The 25812-nt window shown below is 42.8% G+C and overlaps 1 protein-coding gene and 1 non-coding gene across 2 annotated transcripts in view; one reads left to right on the top strand and one right to left on the bottom strand.

Annotated features, from left to right (window-relative positions):
• Positions 1 to 249: 249 nt before the first annotated feature.
• Positions 250 to 25812, top strand: part of PKP2 (plakophilin 2) — a 93348-nt gene continuing 67785 nt past the window's right edge. Inside the window, exons 1-3 of the mRNA XM_032432828.1 lie at positions 250 to 524; positions 14247 to 14359; positions 15036 to 15730. Of these exons, the coding sequence (XP_032288719.1) occupies positions 302 to 524; positions 14247 to 14359; positions 15036 to 15730 (1031 nt within the window). The 5' untranslated portion in view covers positions 250 to 301. The remainder of the gene's footprint in view (positions 525 to 14246; positions 14360 to 15035; positions 15731 to 25812) is intronic.
• On the bottom strand, positions 23492 to 23599 carry LOC116621613. The gene has a single exon (XR_004297419.1). It is a non-coding gene; the product is annotated as a U6 spliceosomal RNA (small nuclear RNA).

The raw sequence follows: 25812 nt of genomic DNA, 5'->3' as shown, positions 1-25812 counted from the left end.
CGGGGCGTAACTCGCCAGGTGTCTGCGCGCGGCCGGCCCCGCCCCCGCTCCCGGGCCGAGTGCGCGTGCCTGGCCGGAGCCGCGCCCCCTGCCCGGGGCAGGTGGGGGGTGGGGGGAAAGCTGGGCCTCTGCTCCCGAGGCCGCGCTCCCCCCGGCTCGGGCCTCAAACCAGGCGTGGGGGCGGGGCCGGAGGCGGGGCCGGGACGGCGGGGCGGGGCTGGCGCCAGTGCCGCGGGCTCTGCTGCAGTTTCGTCCGCAGGTCTCGCGGCAGGCGAGCGGCTTCGTCGCCCCCTCCGGCCCCATGGCAGCCCTCGGCTCCCCTGCTGAGTGCGGCTACATCCGGACAGTCCTGGGCCAGCAGATCCTGGGGCAGCTGGACAGTTCCAGCCTGGCTCTGCCCTCCGAGGCCAAGCTGAAGCTGGCGGGGAGCAGCAGCCGCAGCGGCCAGGCGGCTAAGAGCCTGCGGATCCAGGAGCAGGTGCAGCAGACCCTGGCCCGGAAGAGCCGCAGTTTGGTGGGCAACGGTGAGTGGAGCCCAGCCGCCCCCCCCCCGCACCGCCCGCATCGCCCGCATCCCACCCCTTATCCCTTCCCCTCCCTCATTCTCAGCGCCCTGTTGCTTCCTGAGGGTGCGGGACCTGGTGTTCTGCCCACCTGTTGCTCGCGGACCCTTTGTACGACCCGCCGCGCCTCCAGACTCAGACCGACTTACTTGGGGAAAGCACTCTCCTAAAATAACCTCTTTCTCAGCTTCTTCGTATATGCATCTACATATATTAAATGCACATATATATATCTGTGTGAAAGAATTCAATTTTCACCCCTTCCTTAACACCCTCCCCACCACCCCCACCACCAATATCGTGGACCTTAATCTGGAGGCTCTGGGAGTCTATAAACACTTTGAGATTCTATGCAGAAAATTGGTATGATCATTTTTTCTGGAGGAAAATGCTCCTAGCTTTTATTAGATTTAAGTCTATGACCTCTCCATGCATTTTTTGAAAGAGAAAACCTGAAAGTACTGGCCCTCCCTCTTACAACCTGTAAATTGCGATTGAGGTGCCTCGCCCAGATATTTCGGGGCGCTCCACCCTGTATAGGGAGCGAGTGGTTGATCGAGGAAGTGAAAGTATTTGAGTAGGAGGCTTTGGGCCAGGGAACAACCACACCACCCCGCGGAGGAGGTGGAGGAAGGGGGCTTTGGCCCGACCCTCAGCAGCCTCGCCCGCCTTGCTAAGGCAAGCAGACGTCCTCTTGGGCACAGCCCTGGTCTCCAAAAAAATTAAACTTGGAAGTGAAAGGGGATCAAAAAACGACAATAACACTATATTAGTAATTGATAGGGGAGGTGGAAGGGAAGATGGCAAACCAGCTGTGAAAATTAGAGAACATGATGTATCATTTTCTCCCCTGCTAAAAGTCAGATAATCAGAGCCACACAGTAACTCTTTTATTAGTTATTTATTTTCTTTATTATAAAAGCATTATAGGCTTATTACAGAAAAGAGAAGAGGAAACTAATTGAACGATTAAGTTGGGATATCCGTTTGTTTCCTGCATTGTTGAACTGTTTCTTTAGGACATAACTTGGGCAATGGCAAATGTAGAACCCATTAGGAAAAAAGAAAAATGCTTGCAGACCAGAACAAAGATTTAAAACAGCAGACCCTGGGAGGCTATATTGTTTTCAGTTTGTGTGAAAGAATCCTAAAGGATCAGGCAGTCAATATTTACATACTTGAAAGGTAAAGAGAAGATATTTAATGATTGTAGTCAATGCAATTCCCTACTGTGTGCCAGGAATTGAACTATGTGGTTTGCATTCATTGTATTGTTATATTTAAAAAAAAACACACAAAACTTTTGTCCTAGGTGTTTTAATCCCCATTTTACAAATGAGGAAACTAAGGAGTTAAGTAACACTCAAATTCCCACAGACAGTAAGTAGCGGAATTGGTATTGAAACCACCAAGCCTGAATTTTTAAACCACTCATCAGTTATATTGTTAAGCTTTTTGGTTATTAGTACACAATGGGATTTTTATTAGACCCTGGGGCCTCCCTGGTCTCCTCTCATTTTCCTCTAAATAAAATTGAGGTAGTTCTGAGAGTAGGGAGGTCTAGGCAACACTGAACTGCCACTGTACATGGAGAAAAAGAACCTAAATTTACATTTGAGAGTGTGACAACTGAGGCCAATTTTTGATCAGTGGTGTCATTGCACCCTGTTTGTGCAGATCCAGTGTTAAGCTGAAACCAAACTAGGGTGTTCTGCTTGGGGGACACAGGAGATGCACCTTAAATGTTATTTTCTTACCCTCTGAAAATGGCTAACCAGAAGAGCAATTAGACAGCCACTATTCAATAAATGGGGAAAATCAACAAAAGGAAAGGGAGCATTGCTGAGCATCTACTGTGTGCCTAACCCTGTTCTAAAATCTTCATATGTTTGCATTTCATTAAATCTTTAAAACGATTGCATAAGATGGATATGAAGCTCCATTTCACGTATAAAGAATGCATCAGTCTTTCAACATTTATTGGTTTCTTTGCCCCAAACCCACACGTGATCTGTCCTCCTTACAACATAGTGAATTCATGTTGCTTGGTGAATTCAAGAACTATGAAATGAGTCTGTTCTTCATGCAGGGCACTGTGCAGGTGCTGAATTAAAACAAAGACTGTGCTTGCTTTCAGGCAAGAAGTTTAAAGTCTGTAGAAGGAAACCTCCCTCTAAAAAAATGTGTTACCACATAAAAAATAGTAAGCAACCCAAAAGAAGAACAGCTAACACATTACGGAGTTTGGAAGTACGAGTTAGACCACTAGCTGAAGGGAGTTTTGAAAAGCTTCTTAGAGGAATTGGGATTTTAGATCTCAAAAATTCAGTAGGACCGGACAGGGGTCCGTGGTTGGAGGAAGAGTATTCTCGGGGAGAGCAGTGGGGGTATTCCATAGTTCACAGAATTGATGTGGTAGGAACAAATCATGTTGGGGTGCTTCTGCTCTAATGCTTAGGGCAACTACTTGAATGGTTCTGCCTACTAAGAAACAAAGTGTTTGAAATATTTTGATTACAACAGCAGCTTCCCTGCAAGCTGAAATACGCTCAGCAGCCTCTCAGGCAGGCAGAGAGATAAGGCAGCTAACAACACCTACTTACTCTAAAGCCTCAGCTTTCTGAGACTTAAAAAGGAAATCGGCTTCAAAGGAATTTAACATTAACATGCCATGGAACAATTACCGAGGGTGGTTCGTGTATGTTAATTAAAGTTCTTTGAAAAGGCCTGGGGGCTTGTGATGGTTGTGAGTATTGTTTTTATTATTTCCGTATTACTATCATGTCTCTAAAGTTGAAACAGACAAGCAATTGTTACAATAGGGTTGGTCTGGAAAGAATCCTGTATCAACACAAGTCTGGGAAGAAAGGACCCCGGTGTTAACTGCTGTGAGTTCCAGAGCCCTAGAGAGTTCTGAATTGTTGACATACCTGCAAGCTCGGGGCAGCAGATAATCTGCTGAAAACAGAGATGTGATAAATGAGGCTGATTTGTTGATAAATACCCTGCAAGGGTCTTGAATGCTTCAGTGTATAGGTGGGTGGTTTTCATTGTAAATCATTCTAACCTTTGTTGCTGTTTTAAACTGTGCTGAACAGTTTAAAGTTCACTGTAACTCTTGGAAGGGGCGTGTGTGAGGGGGGTGGGTTAGAGGGACAGGGGGTCAGAGGCGTGTAGCAGCATTGTGAAATGAGTGACTGTATTGTAGGGAGTTTTAAAAAATCACTTTATAAACATCACAGAGAAGACATTTAAGAACTGCAAGTATTAGCAAATGAAAAAATTTAAAGTGTCCATATCCTATTTATTACACTTACTTTGAAAGTACTATTATACTTATTACACAGTTCCCCCAGGTGCTTGAATGGGAAGAAAGTCCTGTTTTAAATTGTTATAGGTAATACCTGTAAAACACAGTGAACAATATCCTAATAAAATTTGCAACTTCTTTGGATATCCACCAAAAAACTTGAAGCATGTCATTTACTTAGTTTCCCTGGCCAAGATGTTTTGATTATCTGTGATCAGAGGAAATTCTGGAGAAAGGACTGAAAATTGGTTAAGGAAACAAAAAAAGGTTATTATTAATAGGTGTTATTGGGGAGAGTGGGGGGGGAGGGTGTTCAAATCCTGATGCATTATTTGTTTGCCAAAAAGGAATTCCAGGAATGAAGCAATTCTGGGAGCGAGGTGACTGGTCCTTCAGAAAGTGGGAGGGATCAGGAGAGGGGAAAAAAAAAAGAGTCCAATGGTGGGGTGGCAGAGACGATGGTGGGGTGGCAGAGACGATGGTGGGGTGGCAGAGACGTGCCCAGGCTGTTCCGAATGTGATATGTCAGTAGTGGAACCTGATTTAATGTACCTCTGTGTGTGCCTAGTATTGCCCAGGGGCTACTTTTTGTCTGGTGTCTAGCAGATCGATTGCAGTGAGTACAGAAAAAGTGTGTGGGGGTTTTTAGTTTAGTTTTGTGGGTTTTTTAAAAAAAGATTTTATTTATTTATTTGCGAGAGCGCGAGCACGCACAAGCAGGGGGAGCAGCAGAGGGAAAGGGAGAAGCAGGCTCCCCGCTGAGCAGGGAGCCCCATCCATCCCAGGACCCTGGGATCATGACCTGAGCCTAAGGCAGACTTTTAACCAACTGAGCCACCCAGGCACCCCTTGTTTTGTTTTTTAGAAATTCTTCTGATGATAGTTAATAAAAGGAAATAGAATGTTAGCAAAATACGATTACAAAAACTATATTCCACACCCTTAGAAATAGTGAGAACACATTCTTTATGGATAAGGTCTTGAATGAGAGTGTGCTAGGGATCTTTCAGAATTAGTGGAACTATAACAATGTTTGATTTCGATTATAAAAATTCATTGCTGTGTGTGATAGATAAAATGCAGGACATTCCCTTCAAGAGAAGACTGTTATTAAGGTTTTTTAAAAAGCCTCCTTTAATGTTATCTATGCCCTGTGCTAGTAGTTCCAATGATGGAAACAGAGGGGAGTTCACTTGACTCAGATATTCAAGGTATTTGTTGTTCACATTGGCTCATTTTTCTAAAGTGCTGTTTTGGTTATCGGCTTTAAAACTTTTTTCTCATATATTAAAATAAAGATATACGTATTTGCATTATTTTATCTTCAGATATAGTTAACATTGATTTTACAGTAAAACTGAGGTTCTGGCCTGATCAATAAAAGCTTTTATTTTTTCTTTTCTAAGAGAATAAGCATATTATTGGCAACCTATCTATGATAATAATGAAATATAATAACAAATATGTTGCTAGAACCTCTGGAATTTATAAACCAAACTTGACTAGTGAGTCCCATAAAAGATCATTTGGTTCCATCTCAGGTGATATTCAAGAATTTAAAATTATACAATTCTGAGATAAATGCTGGACTCCAGCTATTTTGTGCATGTACAAAAATGTATGAAGACATAAATACCATATTTCTCCTGGGGAAGTAAACAATAGAAGGCAGCATTGCAAGTGGGAATAGAAAAAATGAGGAGAAAATCTTTGCATTAGAGTGAACCATCTCGCTTGCCTGACTTTTTATGGTAGGAATAACAGAATTTCAGATCCTCTTACAGTAGAAATATTTAAAAATCTATTTTATATCTTTTGTGTAATGCCATTAGTGGTGATTGGATATTGGACATAAAAATAGTTATGTTCTTAAGTGCTTAAAATGAGGTAGGGAACCCAATATGTCAACTTAGATAGAAATGCATATTTTGAAGAAAAGAGCCTTGAGCATTTGAAAACGAAACTCGCTGTTACTGTTAGAAGAATCCACATACTTATATTCTTGGAATAATCAGATTTAGGCTTAACACTGTTAATTGGTGAAAGCATCATGATCAAAGTACTGAAATCTCTTGATTTCTAGAAGAAAATGTTGCTCATTAGAAGCTTAATAAATTATTCCCACTAAATCTTAAATCTTAAACACATCCATAGGATGGGAGTAAGGAGGATCACATCATAATTACTGTATTGGGTTACCTTATGTCTTTGAAGGAGGAAAACAAATGGGAACTTTTCTTGACAGATAATAGGAACTTATTTTAGACCACCAAAATATTACAGGTAAATACTCAAGCCATACAGTAAGAGAATGACAATAAATATTTAGCATCCAGATGTAGAATCAACCTTGCTAAAAGGAACATAGCCTGTCTGCTCACTCAGGAAGAAAGAGTCTGCCTATGTTAGGGGGAAAGAAATTTTCTCTCCTCTCTATATTCCCAGAATGACAGACACAGTAGAAAGTATTTGAGCACCTTCCGTCCACACCAGGGCAAGAGCACACATGTGACTGCCTTCGTTACATTTTGGCTCCACTGTGGCGATCCACGGGATGGATGTGGGGCCTGAAGCACTAAGTGCAAACCGAATTTGTGTAACTAGGATATTTCAAATGGATAAAGAAATATGACTAATTAACAACTTGTCAAGTGCTGATGCAGGACTGTGCTAGAAGCAGCAGTAAAAGATGTGATTCTTTACGTCAGGATGTAAAAACTTACCTAGAAGATAAGACAGACTCTTCCTGGCCTCACTCCAACTCATTCCTCACCTCACTACTAGAGTCAACTTTCTAAAGTCTCACTGCATCATTTCTTGATTTAAATTCCTTCAGTTCCTTGCTGTTATCAACATAGTTCTTCCACTCTGAGTAAAATTCTCATTCAGCATGGCATTCCAAGTTCTTCATGGTCTAATGCCTGCAACTTCTCAAACTTCATCTTATCACCCCTACTCCCACGCCCCACCAAACAAACACGTGTGACTTATCTTACTTGGTGTTCCTATTCCTGCCACCCTCATTCCTCCCTTCTCCTGGCCTGGTTAACCTCTTACCCGCCCCCTCAAAACTCAGTAAAGTTGTGGTGTTGGATAGACACTATCTCAGAGGGTAGAGAGAGATCTTGAATGCAGTTAAAGATTTGATATTTGCAAGTCACAGAAGATGTTTCAGCAAGAGAGAAATGTGAAAAATGCAGGGGATTTCTGAAAATGCATTTGGAAGATTTGGTGCAAGGAGGATTTTAAAGGAGAAGGGACAGCAGCTATGAATGAGTTGGGAGGGAAAAGATTAGCTCTGGCACATGAGAGGTGGTGGAGATATAATGACTTGAGACTCATTACAAAAACCTGTAGTGAGTTTTTTTTTTTAAAGATTTTATTTATTTATTTGACAGAGAGAGACACAGCGAGAGAGGGAACACAGCAGGGGGAATAGGAGAGGGAGAAGCAGGCTTCCCGCTGAACAGGGAGCCTGATGTGGGGCTCAATCCCAGGACCCTGGGATCATGACCTGAGCCAAAGGCAGACGCTTAACGACTGAGCCACCCAGGCGCCCCTGTAGTGAACGACTGAGCCACCCAGGCGCCCCTGTAGTGAGTTTTTAAAAGAAAAATAATTAAGTTTGTGAGTTCTGTAAATTCATCTTTTTGACCATTAGTTGCACTATTGCGAGTATAATGTGGTATTTGTCATTGCAGTTCTAAAGTAATCATTATTGGGTATCTCCGCGAATGAACTGGCAGGAATGCCAAAGTAAGGAGACAAGTGACAGGAATTAATAGATTTAGAAACTTCCAGCATGTATCAACGTAGGACTTCATCAGTGAGCTTAAAATCACATATTCTGTAATGACACAATCTGGCTACCGAAACGAAATGCATGCTGTAGACACCCGCAGTTATATAAGGGTCCTTTTTAATATGTATTTTCGTGGTTATCTCGAGCAGTAATATGAGGATTGTCCCCCAGATGCCATAAACAGATCTATCCAAGGATAGCCTCAAGCTGCTAAGGGGGCTTCTGAAAAATAAGGCCTTCCAGTGGCTGGTTGGTATCTTGTGTGAGGGACAATAGCCCCGGACTAGATGGCGCATGTGGCCCATCGTGTGAGGAGAGCTGTTCTGTCCCTGGCATAGTCACCTTCCCACTACATCCCCGGTGCCGACTCCTGGAATATCAGCTTTGTAAGAAAGTCCTAGCTCATACTTTCCAACCATATACCCAATATATCAGTTGTTTCTCATAGTCGATTATGTAAGTTGTGTTAACTGGTCACGATAAGCAGCACTGCACACTTTTTGATAATTTTTCAATAAGGCAGAGCATGAATAGACTTTGACCTACTTTAAAATAAATCTTTGCTATCGTTTTTAAACCAAATTCCATTCATTTTCCAACCTGAGCAAGTACTCACCTGAATTGTGTGCATGCCGTAGAATTGCGGTTTCCACAAATAATCTGGTTATTTTTCTTAGAAAGAAAGAACCGAAGATAAAAGAAGTATTTTTTTTTTTTTTAATGTAAATCCAGGGAAGTGAACCTTGTGTCATAGGCCCACATAGACAAAGAAAAATCCTTCACTAGTTCCGGAGTCCTGTTGTACGGTTCTTCAGAGGTCCTAATGTAATTCATATTTTAAGCTCCTACTTTTGTTAGTAAATGACTTTAAGGAGCCATTTAAAAATGAATTTCTCTATACAGATTTCTTCCAAGAAGGTTCAGGATACCCTTTCTCACCTGTAATAACAGGCCCCCAATTTTACCCTTAGGGAAGAAGTTAAATCTTTTTTAAGATATGTGAAGAAAGAGAACTGCTATTACCCAGAGGTTGCTGCAGAAAGTCCAAATACAAGATGATAGCTCTTAGACTTCTGGGCTCTCTTCCCACCAAAAGACCACTGTCAGCCCACACTGTGAAGGCAACGTCTTGTGACCAGCAGCACAATTAAGTGTAGCATTTAAATCAATACCAGCAGTGAACGCCTGCTGATCTCTATGTATGCATCTAACTATACCTGTTTTCATGGGAATTTCTTCTATCTCCAGCTCTACAAATTCTCTTCTTAGAGCTTAGGGTAAACCAAATCCGTTTTTTAACCATAAGTGTATTAAATTTAACCAATTAGGTAATAAAGCTGCTCACAAAACCCAGAAACAGAAGACTGATTATGGAAGTCAGTTTATTTTTAACCCTAACAGTAATCCATTATTTTGGACAATACTGGCATACATAACCAGAAACCAAGATAGTTCCCCCTCACAGCTCCTTAGGGAGTAAGATTCACGTTCAGACCAGGAAAGAGAGAAAATTACATTATCCTGTGAGGTCGACACCTCTGTAGTCTTCTGAGCAGCTTGGAATCCTTCCACCATCAAAACCAGCTCCCATCACCCCACCCCTACTCTATCATTGCTTTGACCGGGATTGCTTATTATTTTAGGAGGTGGAGTTTAAAGTTGTTCTGTAATTACCTTCTTAATCTCCCTTAAAGTGGGCTCCATAAAATGTCTCTGGCATTCTTAGATGGAAAGGTATGGATAATGTTGCCCAATTTATATTAATTTGAAATAGTTCCTATAAATCATCACCTTCTTTAGGAAACAAGCACATTTGCACACTGTGCAAATGAAATATGAATGACTGCAAAAACCACAATACTGTCATTGTGATCCTCAGTGGCTGGGTCAGTCACAAATAACCAGAGAAAGTTAAATTCCAGATCACTGGTAAATTTACCAGAATATAAATTCTGAGATATAACACAGTGTAAATTAAGGCATGCACTCTAGTTTATCCCTCTTTCTAGAACAGATTACTTCATGAGAAAGGGTAAAAAACAAATTTTCGTAACCCAAATTCTAAAAAACAATGTCTCATTTTTGCATATTGTTTTACAATTTTAAAAGCGTTTGAATATATGCTTCTCAGGTAAACCTCTCTCTCAGCAACTCTGTTAGTGACGAGAATTATGGGAAACTGAGGCATGTAAGTGATTTGTCTAGGCACACAGAGAGTAGGGGAGTGTAGGCTCCAGGCCAAGTCCACAGATTTCTTCTGTTTAGGGAAGATACCTGCCTCATTTTGTGATATAAAGAAATTCTTTGAGTTATAATGATACCCTAATTTTCCATGTTAGAAAATCTTGAGTCTTCATGTTGGTTTATTTAAAGCAGGATATGCCTGTAAGTATGCTATGTTTTTGTTTGCTTTCTTTTTTTCTGTTTTTGGAGAAGGGCATGGCTGAGTTATTACATATGTTTAGTAGTTATTACATATGTTTAGTAGTTATATATTTTATCCTCTGAAGAGAAAATGACTTGCCTTAGATGAGATTAGTTTCCATCCTGATTTATATATATATATATATATAGTAAAAATAGTAAAAAACAGTAAAAAATTCCACCCAGTTCAAAATTTCTTTAAAATCTTAGAATAGAGGGATGACTGGGTGTCTCAGTCGCTTAAGTGTCTGCCTTCGGCTCAGGTCATGATCTCAGGGTCCTGGGATCAAGCCCCACGTCAGGCTCTCTGCTCAGCGGGGAGAGTCTGCTTCTCCTTCGCACTCCCTCTGTGCTCTCCCTCTCTCTCTCTCAAATAAATATATAAAATCTTTAAAAGAAAAATAAAATCTTAGAATACATTTGCTAATTCATCTTTAAGCCACTATACTGATGGCAAACTCATGACTGCCTAGGCAAATCCGTGTGCATTGCTTGTTGTTTGAGATTGGCCTTTTAACCAGAGAAACCTGCAAGCTAAATATCAGGAGTCATAGCCTTTCTAGCACAGGAAGAGAGTCTGTGGTTTAAAGATCGAAGCTTATTTTATTCCTTGTTCCCAACTGTGTTATAGTTATTTTGGGAACCAGTAAACTGGTCTCGGTTCATTCATCTGAAAACTGAGGGAGAAGCTTCCTTATGAGGACTATGTCAGCAAATAAAGAATTAATAGAATATTTGGGGTTGCCCAGGTGAAGATTCTAGAGGAAAGAGAATGATTGCTTTTGGTTTTCCTATCAAAACCTATGATAATGATCCCTCCAGGGCTTTGGTAAATGGCAGTTTCGGAAAAACTACAGTGCAGTCAAACAGCAGAGACCAGTGGAAATGAGGAACCCAGAGTTCAAACGTGATACAAAATTGCTTTGCAATCTAAAGCAAGTAATTAGGTTTCCCTGTTTATAAAGGAGTTGATAGGAGCTGGCTCTGCATCACAGAATATTGGAAAGAAACATAAAATAATCTGAGCTCCTTAAAGAAAAGTAATATTGAGATACAAGGAATTCATATAAGTTGCCTTAAAAAGCCTTACAGCCCCCAGCAACAATGTGAGTTAAACCTTTTACTTCAATAGGCCTGATTATAAAACTCACTGATTAGCTATTTTGATAGGATACGTTGTTTCACTGGATCTTTTCCAAAGATTCTTACACATTTAAAAAAATCCTTGCAGGAATCTCAGCTTGAAAATGGAAGTTGTCCCGTATTAACTGTTCCTGAATGTCTGTCTGGAAGTAGGGCAGGGGTAATCCTTAATACTGCAGGCGATGATGGGCTAGAGGGGCCCAGGAAAAAAACTTCCATGGGTTTTTAAAATTGCACCCTTACATCATCTGCCATGTAACTGGAATTAATAGTTCTAGCTACCATCCACATATGTCATTAGTATTTTCCCATTCTAGATTGTCCCTGCCTCATATATTCAGTTTTCATATAATCTAAAATTCTGAAATGACTTTTTTGAGAGACCAAAATTTGATTTCTACATCTCCAGTGCTGAGAGCACCCTAGTCCCCAGACCCTTCAGTATGAGAGCCAAGATGTTCCCTGGACCTGCCCAGCCAGCCACCTTTTCCACACCAGCCAGTGTGGCCTGCTGCCCTGCTTTTCTGACAGCCTGGGGTGGGGAGTCGGGGTGACAGAAGGACCACTGAGGGCAGAATTGGGGCCTAAGACAGCCTCAGCTAGCCGGCACGTTGGGCAGGAGCCCCACGCGGGCATGGAGATTTAAGTCCTTAAGGCATTGCCGCCTTTGCTCTGGGGTTGTAAAGAATTCCTTTCCCTCATTCTGTGTGTAGGTTCTCGGTCATTGAGGTTAAAACTTAAGGGGCCACCTGACCTTTTGCCCGCCCTTATGGAGAAATCAGACCTCTAGAAACAACTTCCCTGGTCTATAGAAAGGTGACAGTTACAAGCCTGCCTCCCCCCAGGACCCTTTGAGGCCTGAAACTGTTTACTGGCCAGGTTGTTTGGCTCCAGGAAATAAGACACATGTACAAACATAATTTGGGATGGATTCATACTTTTTAGTCCTCTCCACAACCATCTCCCCTCCCCCTCAAAATATGTGATTCTATTAAAAAAAAAGTGAATCTATCGTCAGCCTTTGAAATTTTGACTTTATAACAATCTTGCTGGGAGAGTATGTTGGTATGTTCCAATCATGTTGGAAAGGGACTGCCTGTGTTGTTTTATTCTCCACATCCTTCACAAATCTGAAACCTAGGAGAGTTCATTGAGTATTTTTTCCTCTGATTTTTTTTTTTTTTTTTAAGATTTTATTTATTTATTTGACACAGAGAGACACAGTGAGAGAGGGAACACAAGCAGGGGGAGTGGGAGAGGGAGAAGCAGGCTTCCCGCTGAGCAGGGAGCCCGCACGCGGGGCTCGATCCCAGGACCCTGGGATCATGACCCGAGCCGAAGGCAGACGCTTAACCGACTGAGCCACCCAGGCGCCCCTTTTCCTCTGATTTTTAAAGGAAAAAGAAATTTTTATTAAAATCCAGGAACCAGAAATTACCTAGGTTTTAGAGATCTGTGATTATGATTATTTTTTTAAAGATTACATTTATCTACCTGAGAGAGAGAAAGAGCATGAGCGGTGGGGAGGGGCAGAGGGAGAGGGAGAAGCAGACTCCGCACTGAGCAAGGAGCCCCACGTGCTCAATCCCGGGACTCCAGGATCATGACCTGAGCCGAAGGCAGACACCTAACCAGCTGAACCACCCAGGTGCCCCTTGATCTGTGATTATTTTGATTAATTTTTTGTTTTTTGTTTTTGGTAAGGCAGTGGGAGATTATATATAAAGAAGAGCAAATAGAAAGCTGAGAGAAGGATAAAGGAAGTAGAAGAGGGTCACAACACTGTCTTCTACCACCCCCTTCCTCAAAAAGGAGTGTTGCTGTTTTTTTTAAGATTTTATTTATTTGACAGAGAGAGACAGCGAGAGAGGGAACACAAGCAGGGGGAGTGGGAGAGGGAGAAGCAGGCCTCCCGCTGAGCAGGGAGCCTGACGCAGGGCTCGATCCCAGGATCCCGGGATCATGACCTGAGCCGAAGGCAGACGCTTAACGACAGAGCCACCCAGGCACCCCAAAAAGGAGTGTTTTAAGAGACATGCATCCATTGAGAGTCCCTGTAGACCCCACAGAGCTGAGCAGGAAGGGGAGTGGGCTGGATTAGACCACCAGACTAAGAGTGAGTCTGGTAATTCCGCAAAAGCACTCATCTGTAGTGCAGAGAATGGTTTCTTCTCCTGCCTAACTCAGGGTGCCAAATACCTCAACCCCAGGCTTGGCCCCTTTCAAGCGGGTGTTTTCTTGACCGCACTGACCCACCTTACTTTTTTTACAAGCTGTCTTATCTACTAGTATTGAGTCACTATTCTGTTTGTCACCATTATATTTAAGCACCTACATCCTTCTCAGGAAGCTTCTGAATTCCCACCCCGGGTGTAGAGTTCTCTCTTCCTCCGACTTAAGTAACGGGAGGTTTATGGTATGGACCACCTAAGCCAATAAGTGACTCCCAAATTTCTCAGTGTTATAACAAACATTTTTGGATCTTTGGGGTTTTTCTGTTGTTGTTGTTTAAAGATTTTATTTATTTGAGAGAGACAGACAGAGATAGCAGGAGAGAACACGAGCAGGGAGGAAAGGGAGAAGCAGGCTCCCCGCTTAGCAGGAAGCTGGATGTGGGACTCAGTCACAGGACCCCGGGATCATGACCTGAGCTGAAGATGGACGCTCAATCGACTGAGCCACCCAGGTGCCCCCATTTTTGGATCTTTGTGAAAATCGTCTCTCCTCATTCTTCCTTTTTCTTACAAAAAAAATTTAACTAATTTTTTAAAATACATTTTTATTCTTAATTCAACTTTTATTTTGAAATCTCATAAAGAATGTTGTGATAACATTTGGTCATTTCCCACATCCAAGGGTGATGTTAAACAAGCACTTAAAAATACTGATATAAACCTGATACTTCTTACTGGTCTTAATTACTTAAATTTAAAATACACTATTGTTATATAATCTTTAACTACTGATTGGCCCACTTAATGTTTTACTGTATGCTTGATTGCAGGAAATCTTCACCGAACCAGCAGTGTTCCTGAGTATGTCTATAACCTACACTTGGTTGAAAATGACTTTGCTGGCGGGCGTTCACCTGGTACTAAAACCTATGACATGCTAAAGGTAGGATACCAAAGAATAACCCTAGTTATCAGATTACGATGAAAACATTTTTAAACTTCCATAGTTTTTTTTTTAATTCTGTAGATCTTAATTTTTTAATTTTTGTTTTTTTTTAAGTAAGCTCTGTGTCTAACATGGGGCTTGAACTCATGACCCTGAGCTGAGATCAAGAGTCACATGCTCCACTGACTGAGCCAGCCAGGTGCCCCTTCTATAGATTATTTTTAATGTTTACCTTTCCCAAATATTGCCATTTCCTAAATGAATTATATGAGGATTGATTTTGTGTGGACACCAGGGAAAACTGGAGACTTTATTTTTTTAGAAAGATTTTATTTATTTATTAGAGAGCAAGCAAGCACGAGTAGGGGGAGGGAAGGGAGAGGGAGAAGCAGGCTCCCTGCTGAGCAAGGAGCCCGATGCAGAACTCGATCCCAGGACCCTGGGATCATGACCTGAAGGCAGCCACTTAACGACGGAGCCACCCAGGTGCCCTGGGTGGTATAAATCCTAGTACAAATAACTAGTCAACCAACTCTTTTTTTTTTTAAGAAAAGGGGCCAACTTCTTCATGCGGTTCAGAAAATGGACACCTTATATAATAGTCCTGGAGTCCTTGGTCTTTAACAAAGATGAAAACTGACTTAGGCCTCATTTAAACTCTGCTTCTCTGCAGACAGGCACCACTGGCACTTACGAAAGTCGCTGGGGGAGAGGAACGGCCCAGTACAGTTCGCAGAAGTCAGTGGAAGAAAGGTCCTTGAGGCAGCCTCTGAGGAGACTTGAGATTTCCCCAGATAGCAGCCCAGAGAGGGTTCATCACTCGCACAGCGATTACCAGTACGGCCAGAGAAGCCAGGCCGGGCCGGCTCTGCGGCACCAAGACAGCAGGAGATCCACCCTCCTCCTGCCGCCTCGATATGCTCGCTCAGAAATCGTTGGTTTCAGTCACTCCGGGGCCGCGAGCAGACATCGCCACTATGACACTTACCACAGACAGTACCAGTACGGCTCTGTGAACGACACCGTGTTTGACAACGCCCCTGTCAAGCCGGTGGTGCTCACGCACCCCAGGCCCGGGACCAGTCACAGCATGGGAAACCTCTTGGAGAAAGAGAACTGTCTGACTTTGGGGCCTGCCCCTGGGCACCTCCGGCCACTGGTGCCCCTGCAGGCCGCCAGTCAGAACAGGGCTGCTCAGTCCTGGCACCAGAGCTCCTTCCACAGCACCCGCATGGGGCAGGAAGCGGGGCCCAGCGTCGCCGTGGGTGCAGGCGGGAGGAGGACGCACATGACCGCTGGCCAAGTGGCAGCCTATGGAAGTGGGAACCTGCTCCTGGAGAGAAGCACTTTCACCGACTCCCAGCTCGGGTGAGTTCCCCTCTTCGTCGGCGGGATGGCCGGTGCTGGCACATTCTGTTCCCACAGCCCTTCAGGGTGAGCTGGCGCTTCTGGGGCTGCCGAGAGAGGCTTCCAGAGATAAGTGATTACAACAGTGACTTCTCAGGCGGCTGCCTGATTGACAGATGAGTCTCTTTACCTCAGGGACAGGGGCCAAGTTACCTGCTCCTGTGGCAGGTTATGGAGAAATGTGACGTGGAGGCCATCTGTTCCAAATTAGATGGTGGATGGCCACCCCTTGGCTGTGTGAAAAATCGGCTCCGAATGAGAGCTAACTCCAAAGTAGGCCAAGAAACGGGTAATTGCATGTATTGTCTCAGTCAGTCTTCGAAATAAAGGAAGGAAAGAGGAAAGAGGAAAAAATGCGAATTGCTGGTGCTAAGAGTGAACTTCACGTGCTATTTTGATAACTACTGTCGTGAAAAGATGGAGAGCTGGAGAGCTAAGTAAGCAAAGGCAGCTTAATCTCTAGGTGTCTTTTTCCTTCTTTTGATACCTGATGCTTTTACTTTTTGATTCTAGCAGCAGTGATTTGGAGGGTATTTTTTTTGGCAATACTGAATAATTAAAATAACCAGATTTTTGAAGTCATTCTTTTGCGTCTCATATTGACTTTCTGGCACGACCAGTCTGATCTTTGGAACCTAAGTCTTACTCAGGTTTAATGCTGGAGTACAAATTTCTTGAACTGAGGAAGTTACTAAGAGAAAGGTTGAGAAATTGATGATTAAATTAGTAACTCCTGAAATAATGATGTAGTATCATTATGGTAAATCATTAAATACATGATTTTTGTTTTATTTCTAAAGTTGCTTGATGCATGTTGTCACCTCTCATCATCCCTTTAAGTGAAATTGTGCAGTATATTCATTGACTGGGCAGGCACTGGTGATAAAAGATGTTAGGACTCATCTAATCTTGAAGCAGGAAATTTTTAAAGATTTTTCATTTATTTGAGAGAGAGAGAGCATGCGGCGGGGGTTGGGGAGTGGGTAGGGGCAGAGGGAGAGGGAGAATCTCAAGCAGACTTCCCGGTGAGCACAAAGCCTGATTGGGGGTGGGGGGGTGGGGCTCGACCTCATGACCCCGAGATCATGACCTGAGCTGAAATTGAGAGTCGGATGGTTAACCAACTGAGCCACCCAGGCGCCCCAGGAAATGTTTTTTATGAAACAAAACTGAGTGTGAGACTTCTAACATTTATTATAGAATGCAGATCTTTTTTTTTTTTTAAGTCCTAAAGCCCTTTATAGAATGTAGATCTTTATCACTATGGACGTACTTATAAAGAAGAAAATGCATGAGGTCATTATTTATGGAGGAAAAAGCTAATCAAGGCCTTTAAGTGGATAATTTAAAATTTATTAAACACCTGCCATATTCTAGGATTTGTGCTTGGCACAATTTTCACAAAGTGATTTTAGCAGTAACAACTCTCATGCCACATCTGACAATTGGCATTCTTCTCTTCCTCCATCTCTGGGCCCCCATGCTTCTTGAGGCACCTGTCACTTCCCAGTCTCTCATCACTCCGCCGCACTTTGGCTTCCATCCCCACCATTTAACCGAAGCATCGTCCTCACAAATGTACCAATGACTGCTTTTTTGCTACATCCAAAGCAGACGCATATTCTGTCCTTATGTTCCTCAGCCTTTGGGCAGCAGTTGGCAGCACTGTCTGTGAAGTGCTCTCTTCCCTCGGTTTCCAGGGCACTAGCCTCTTCCGGTTTTCCACTCGCCTCTCAAGCTGTTCTCAGTCTTCTCTGCGTGGTCCTTTTCTGCATGCCCAGAGAGGTCATCTTCAGTAACCCTTCTTTGCCAAGTCTAGGCTCTCTTCCAGAGAGGCCCATTTATTACACCCGTATCCTCGTGATTCCCCAAGTTTTTTTTCAGAACTGTCCTCTATCCTGAGCTCTACTGAGATCTGCATGTATTTCTAGCAGCCTCCTAGGCATCCCAAACTCAGTATATCAAAAAATAAATGTATTAGCTCCTCCCTACCCTCTACTCCTAACCATCTCCTCAAACTGAAGTCCTGTCCCTTACAAACCTGGAAGTCATGCTTATGTTCAACCCCTCACAATCCCCCATCACTGTATTTCAACCTCCCTAATGGGCCTTAAACTTTTACCTTTTGTCCATCTCCATTGCACACATCTCTGTGCCTCTGGTCTTGCTCCCTCAGAACTCTTCTCTGACCCTTAGAATGATCTTTCCAAATCTGATTCTTTCTCTGCCTCAATTGTAACCTTTCCGTAATTCCACCAAGTTTTCATACTTTCCAGCATGGCACACATGGCTCAGCCCGAGTTTTCACCTCTGCTTATCACTCCAGTCTTGCTCCCCTCCATGCTTTCTCACCATCATCCCCCCACACACCCCCTATACAAACAAACCACTTGGAACCTCTTCACTTAACAGATATTCATTCGTGTGTTGCCTTTCTCCCTTCTTCCTTCCTCCCTTCCTTTTTTCCATCTATCTATATCTATATCCATCTGTCTCTGTCTGTCTGTCTCTCCCCCCCCCCCAGTAGCTCTGGTTTTGCCTGGCTCATGATTCTGGATGTAGCTCAGGTCCTGCCTATTTCCTGATCACTCCCCTCGCAATCTAGGCGCCCAGATAGCTGCACTGTGTGGGTGTCTCTGCCAGTCTAATGCATTGTGGTTATTCATTTCTTACGTCTTTCCCTCTAGACTTTGAACCTGTTGTGAATGTCTTACCATCTTTATATTCTCAGTACCCTAAAACAGAGGCAGGCCCATTATAGGCACTAAATGAATGCATGGTGAGAGAATGAAAGAAGGATGGAAGAAATGAAATATAAAATCTATACTTTTTGTCATCTAAGTTCTTTTGTTGCTCGGATTCTAGAAGAAGTATTAACTGTGCTATTTTGGGTTATCGTTTTAACGGACAGGGCAGATTTTATTAGAATAATTTATCCCATTTCAAGGAATAGAAGGAACACTTGAGGGTCAAGAAATTTAAAATAAAGAGTAAGGAATCTATTCTTGACAGTTCCCAAAGTTGCCATACTAGAGACCAGAATTCATAAAACTGAACTCTTCTTGAAATTTTTGCTTTCTGTGTAAAAGGAGAAGGGGATCAGCGGTATTTCCAATAATGAGGAAAGTAAGTCCTCAAGGTGGACTCTCCGCCTGACGCCTATGTTTCTGGTGTCCGCGTCTCTTCCTTCTGAGGCGTGCCCCATGGCGGTTCAGCTCCCGGGGCCGCCTCCTGAGAGTCCTGGCTCGGGACCCTGTGTTCTCCTTTGCCCTGCATTCTCTCCCATTTCAAACCTATCCAGCCCCTGTTTTTGGAATCTACTTTTTTCTTTTTTTTTTTTTTATGTCTAGTGAAAGTCCCACATGTAAAGAAGAGTTCTTTCCTATATGTGGAACATTCCTACAGAGTAGGTAGGTACAATTATAAACCTACATAATAACATAAAGTATTAAACAATGGATCTTTCTTTCCAAAAGAAGAATGGCCGGTCAGACAGTTACTAAGGCAGCTGAAAACCAAGACATTGGAGTGAAAAGAGAGTCAATATCTGGTCTAAATCAGACTGATGAAAAAGGTTTAAGAAATTACCAAGTGAAACATTCCAGATCTGTTTTTCTGAAAATATGATTTTTGTACCTGTCGGGGACTGGTGGTTCAGCAGATGAACGGCAGCCTCCTCCAGTGTACCCAGCACTGCAAGAGATAGAAAATGGTAGGGACTGTATGAAGGTCTAGGACAGGATCGGTGAAAAAGAAAATAAGACACATCATCAAGTGCTGGCTTATGGGAATTCAGAGAACAAAAGAGCATTGTGCTCTAAGATCAGTAGATGGAGCCTATGGAGAGAGATTGGATCCCTAGTAGGATTACCAATCAAGTTCATGACATAGAGAGGCACAGAGCAGAAAAAAATCTTCCATATTCTCTTAATTACCGATGTCTTTAGTTCTTTGATTCTTCAAGTATCTTTCAGCTATATCTTTCTTTCCATTTCCATTTTTAATAGCCCAGTTCAAGGCTTTATTGCCCCACTAAGACTCTTCTAGTTCCCTCAAAATGTTCTCTGGGAACACATACCCACACCAGAGGCATATTCCCAAAGCAGTGCTCTTTCATCACACTTAAATCTTTGTGAAGTGGGGGACTTTGTATTTCCTGAGCATCTGATAACACCCAGGAGCTTTCCATTCATCATCTCACATTGGTTTAGCCCTCTGAGGAGTAGCCCTATTAATATATATAATATCTGGGAACCAGCCTGGGGCAGGGCTGCATTGTTAGTCGGCAAGAATGCTGGTTGCTGAAGGATTGCACACACAAAAAAGTACCATTTTTTATTTTTTTCCTATATCATCTCCTATTCTGACCAAAGATATTTTACCCTGCTTCCTCTTGCATTTTTCACTTACATTGACATCATTTTAACATTATCTAAAGTTGTTAAAAAGGCTCAATTCTGGAGAATGTATTCAGGTAATAATGGGGCCCAGAGGCAACTACTCTTCCTGACTCTCCTCTCCACCACCACCACCACCCCTCCCGCCCCCCCCCGCCCCATCTCACAAGCCACATTTCCACAGGCTTCAAGAAGTGTTTTGTGATTGAGTGGGAAGGGAAGTAGGAAGGAGGGAAGAAGAGAAAGAGAGAGGGAAGGAGGGGAGGAATGCTGTGGGAGGATAGAGGAGGAAATTCAGAAAAGCTCTAGCTGGGGATAGGGACACAGGAAAGATTTCACAGAGCTGTTGATACTTGAACTGAGTCGTGAAGAATGGATAAGAATGGGGTAGAACGATGGGCTTTCTAGAAAAATCAGAGCAGCTTATCAAGAGCCATGCAGTGTTTAGAGAAGGATTAAAGCTCAGTGTGGTTGGAGGATGGGGTAGGCGGTCAGAGGAGGGAAAGGAGGGGGTGAGGATGGCAAGGAGATGGAGCCAGACTGGGGTCAGAATGTATGGTGTGTTACAGAGTTGGACTTCACAGACACTAACAAAACGGAAAATCGACACCCTCACAGCTGTAGCAGACCCTGTTAAAGAGGAAGTCTGCCTTCGGTTTGGGAATTGTTTTTAGTGATAAAGTGAAGTAGCGCTGGGTTGACCAGCAGTGGATGCGGAGCTGCTTTGTGAATCATGTTCAGGAAAATAAAGGATTAGAATAATGGAATTATCTGTGGGTGTTACAGTGTTGGGAAATTCAAACTTTCCTGAGTCATGTATGACTTACGAAGTGGATTAAAGGCTTAATCTTTAAAAAAAAAAAAAAAGGCTGCATTGAACAGAAGGCTATTCTTACAAGTGATCCTTCATCAGTTAAAACACCTGTAGTGTTAGAGGGTAAGCACTTGAAATTGCCACGAGATGGAGCGTATTAGAGTTTTGATTTCTCTGTAAAGGCATTGGAGTCCATGCATATAAAATATTTCCATCTCTTTTATTTATTTTTTTAAAGACTGTATTTATATATTTGAGAGAGAGAGAGCACATGAACAAGTGGGGGGAGGGGCCTAGGGAGGGGGAGAAGCAGGCTCCCCGCTGAACCAGGAGCCCAGCATGTGGCTTGATCCCAGGACCAAGATCATGACCTGAGCTGAAGGTAGACGCTTAACTGCTTAACCAACTGAGCCACCCAGGCGCCCCTTCATCTCTTTTAAAAGCTGTGTTTATACCAAATAAAAGTGACTCAAATAGTAATAACCTACATTTTTACCCATTAAATTGACTCCTGAGGCACAACTTTAAAATATAAATCATTATATAATTCTCAGTACAGATGCCAGAACTGTTCTGCTTCCTTCTTAATACTCTTATACTCATGAGGTAACACTGGTATGTTTGAACATGGTGTATCAGAAGCACTGGGTATTGGTTTTTAGTCATGAGTCCCATTACTCTTACCTCCTCACCTTTGTCACATCCACCCACACACAAACACACCATTCACAACACTACACATACATACACTCATATCTATAGATGTATTAGTGGGCTAGCCTGATATAAGAGAGAATTTACAGGCATACCTCGAAGGTATGGTGGGTTAGGTTCCAGACGGCTACAATAGAGTGAATATCATAGTAAAGTGGGGCAAATATGAATATTTTGTTTTCCCAGTGGGCATAAAGGTTATGTTTACACCATAATCTATTAAATATGCAATAGCATTATGTCTAAAAAAAACCAATGTACATACCTTAATTTAAAACTACTTTATTGCTAAAAAATGCTAACCGTCATCTGAGCATTCATAGAGTGGTAATCTTTTTCCTGGTGGAGGGTCTTACCTCATTGTTCATGGCTGCTGACTGATCAGGGTGGTGGTTGCTGAAGGTTGGGGTGTGGCAATGAAGTTTACGGGGCACCTGGGTGGCTCAGTCCTTAGGCGTCTGCCTTCGGCTCAGGTCATGGTCCCAGGGTCCTGGGATCGAGCCCCGAATCAGGCTCCCTGCTTGGCAGGAAGCCTGTTTCTCCCTCTGCCACTCTCCCTGCTTGTGTTCCCTCTCTCGCTGTGTGTCCCTCCCTGTCAAATAAATAAAATCTTTATTTTTTTAATTTATTTTATTTTTAAAAAATATTTTATTTATTCATTTGAGAGAGATACAGAGACAGAGTGAGAGAGAGCACAAGCAGGGGGAGAGGCAGAGGGAGAGGAAGAAGCAGACTCCCCGCCGAGCGGGGAGCCCGACATGGGGCTCGATCCCAAGACCTAGAGATCATGACCCGAGCCGAAGGCAGACGCTTAACCATCTGAGCCACCCAGGCACCCCTAAATAAAATATTTAAAAAAAAAAATAAGACAATGAAGTTTGCCCCATTGATTGACTTTTCCTTGCATGAATGATTTCTCTTTAGCATGTGATGCTGTTTGATAGCATTTTACCCACAGGAGAACTTCTTTCAAAATTGGAAGCAATTCTCCCATCCCTGCAGCTTCTTTAGCAACTAAGTTGATGTAATATTCTAAACCCTTTATTGTCATTTCAGCAGTCTTCACAGCATCTTCACCAGCAGTAGATTCCATTTCAAGAAGCCATTTTCTTTGCTTATCCATATGAAGCAACTCCTCTTCTGTTAAAGTTTTATCATGAGATTGCAGCAATTCAGTCCTATCTTCAGGCTCCACTTCTGATTCTAGCTCTCTGGCTATTTCCACCACATCTGCAGTTACTTCCTCTACTGAAGTCCTGAACCCCTCAAAGTCATCTTGAGGGTTGGAATCAACTTCTTCCAAACTTCTGTTAATGTTGATATTTTGATCTCTTCCTGTGAATCAGGATGCTCTTTATTTTTTTTTTTAGTTTTATTTATCTACGTAATCTCTACACCCATTGTGGGGCTCAAACTCACGATCCCAAGATCAAGAGTCACTTGCTCTTTCAACTGAGCCAGCCAGGCACCTTGAATCAGGAATGCTCTTATATGGCACTTAGAATGGTGAATCCTTTCTAGAAGCTTTTCAATTTACTTTGCCCAAATCCATCAGAGGAATTACTATCTATGGAAGCTATAGCCTTGCACGGTGTATTTTTTTTTTTAATTTTTTAAATTTGAGTGCATGTAGTTGATACACAATGTTACATTAGTTCCAGGTATATAACATATTGATTCATCAAGTTTATAAATTATGCTATGCTCCTCACAAGTGTAGCTGCCATCTGTCACCATACAACCCTATTACAGTATCATTGACTATACTTATGCTGTGCCTTTTATTCCCGACTTATAAAAACCGTAGATCACTTCATGAATTTACATGTCATCCTTGCGCAAAGGCCATGCTAATCTTCTCTGTATGGTTCCAATTTTAGTATACGTACCACCAAAGCGATGTATTTCTTAAATAGTAAGACTTGAAAGTCAAAATTACTCATTGATCCATGGGCTGCAGAATGGATATTGTGATAGTAAGCATAAAAACAACATTAATCTCATCGTATGTCTCCATCTGATTTCTTGGGTGATCCCATGCATTGTCAATGAACAGTAATATTTTGAAAGGTATCTTTTCCTTCTGAGCGGTGGGTCTCAACAGTGGGCTAAATATTCAATAAACCATGTTGCAAACAAATGTGCTGTCATCCAGGGTTTTTTGTCCCATTGATAGAGCACAGGCAAAGTAGATTTAGCATAATTCTTTTTTTTTTTTTTTAAATATTTTATTTATTCATTTGACAGAGGGAGACACAGCGAGAGAGGGAACACAAGCAGGGAGAGTGGGAGAGGGAGAAGCAGGCTTCCCGCAGAGCAGGGAGCCCGATGCGGGGCTCGATCCCAGGACCCTGGGATCATGACCGGAGCCGAAGGCAGACGCTTAACGACTAAGCCACCCAGGCACCCGATTTAGCATAATTCTTAAGGGCCCTAGGATTTTGGAAATGGTCAGTGAGCATTGGCTTCAACTTAGAGTCACCAGCTGCAATAGACCTAACAAAAGAGTCGGCCTGTTTATGAAACCAGACATTGGCTTCTCCTCCCTAGCTATGAAAGTCTCAGATGGCATCTTCTTCTAATATAAAGCTGCTTTGTATACATTGAAAATCTGTTGTTTAGTGTAGCCACCTTCATTAATTATCTTAGCAAGATCTGGATGACTTGTAGCTTCTACAAAAGTATTTCACCTAGGGGTGCCTGGGTGGCTCAGTCTGTTGAGCATCTGACTCTTGATTTTGGCTCAGGTCACGATCTCAGGGTCGTGAGATCAAACCCTGTACCATGCTCCATGCCGGGCATGGAGTCTGCTTGAGATTCTCTCTCTCCCTCTTTCCCTACCCCCCTCCAACTTGCATGCACTCTCTGTCTCAAAAAAATAAAACAAAATAAAAAATTAAAAAATGTATATCTTTGAAAGTGCTTCACCTTGAGGGACGCCTGGGTGGCGCAGTCAGTTAAGCATCCAACTCTTGATTTCAGCTCAGGTCCTGATCTCAGGGTCGTGAGATTGAGCCCCGCTTAGGCTCTGCGCTTAGTGAGGGGTCTGCTTAAGACTTTCTCTCCCTCTCCCTTTGCCCTCCCCGCCCCCACCCTGCACGCACTCTCTCAAATACATAGTTTTTTTTTTTTTTTTTAAATGTGCTTCACCCTTGCACTTATGTTATGGAAACAGCTTCTTTCTTTAAACCTTATGAACCAACCTCTGTTTGCTTCATACTTTTCTTCTGCAGCTTCCTCACCTCTCTCAGACTTTACAGAATTAAAGAGAGTCAGGGCCTTTCTGTGGTTTTGGCTTTGGCTTAAGGGAATGTTGTGGCTGGTTTGATCATCTTTCCAGACCACTGAAAATTTCTCCATATCAGCAATAAGGTTGTTTCACTTTTTTTTTTTTTTTAAAGATTTTATTTATTTACTTGAGAGAGAGCAAGCTAGAGACTGAGCATGAGCGGGGGTGCGGGGAGAGGGGCAGAGAGCGAGGGATAAGCAGACGCCCCGTTGAGTGTGGAACCCCATTCCCCGGGCTCAGTCCCAGGACCCCGGGATCACAACCAGAGCTGAAGGCAGACACTTAACCGACTGAGTCACCCAGGCGCCCCTGTTGTTTCACTCTCTTATCATTTGTGTGTTCGCTAGAGTGAACTTTCTATTTCCTTCAAGAACTTTTACTTTGCATTCACAATTTGGCCAGCTGTTTGGTACAAGAGGCCTGGCTTTCAGCCTTTCTTGGCTTTCAATGTGCCTTCCTCACTGAGCTTAACAATTTCTAGCTTTTGATTTAAAGTGAGAGACGTGCAACTCTTCCTTTCACTCGAACACTTAGAGACCACTGTAGGGTTATTAACTGGCTCAGTCTGTGTCTCAGGGAATATGGAGGCCCTATGGAGAAGGGAGAGATGGGGAAATAGCCGGTTGGTGGAGCAGTCAGAATACACACATTTATCAGTCAAGTTCACCATTTTATGAGGGTGTGGTTCGTGGCACCCCCCCCCCCAAATAAATACAGTAGTAACGTCAAAGATCATTGATCACCGATCACTGTAGCAAAAAATTTGAAATATTGTGAGAATTACCAAAATGTGACGCAGAGACATGAGGGGAGAAAACGCTGTTGGAAA

This window comes from Phoca vitulina, unplaced genomic scaffold (genome assembly GCF_004348235.1).
Source record: "Phoca vitulina isolate PV1807 unplaced genomic scaffold, GSC_HSeal_1.0 scaffold49, whole genome shotgun sequence".
In the NCBI taxonomy this organism is placed as follows: Eukaryota; Metazoa; Chordata; class Mammalia; order Carnivora; family Phocidae; genus Phoca; species Phoca vitulina.
The sequence above is the reverse complement of the archived record's forward strand: the minus strand, read 5'-3'. Positions and strand labels throughout refer to the sequence as shown.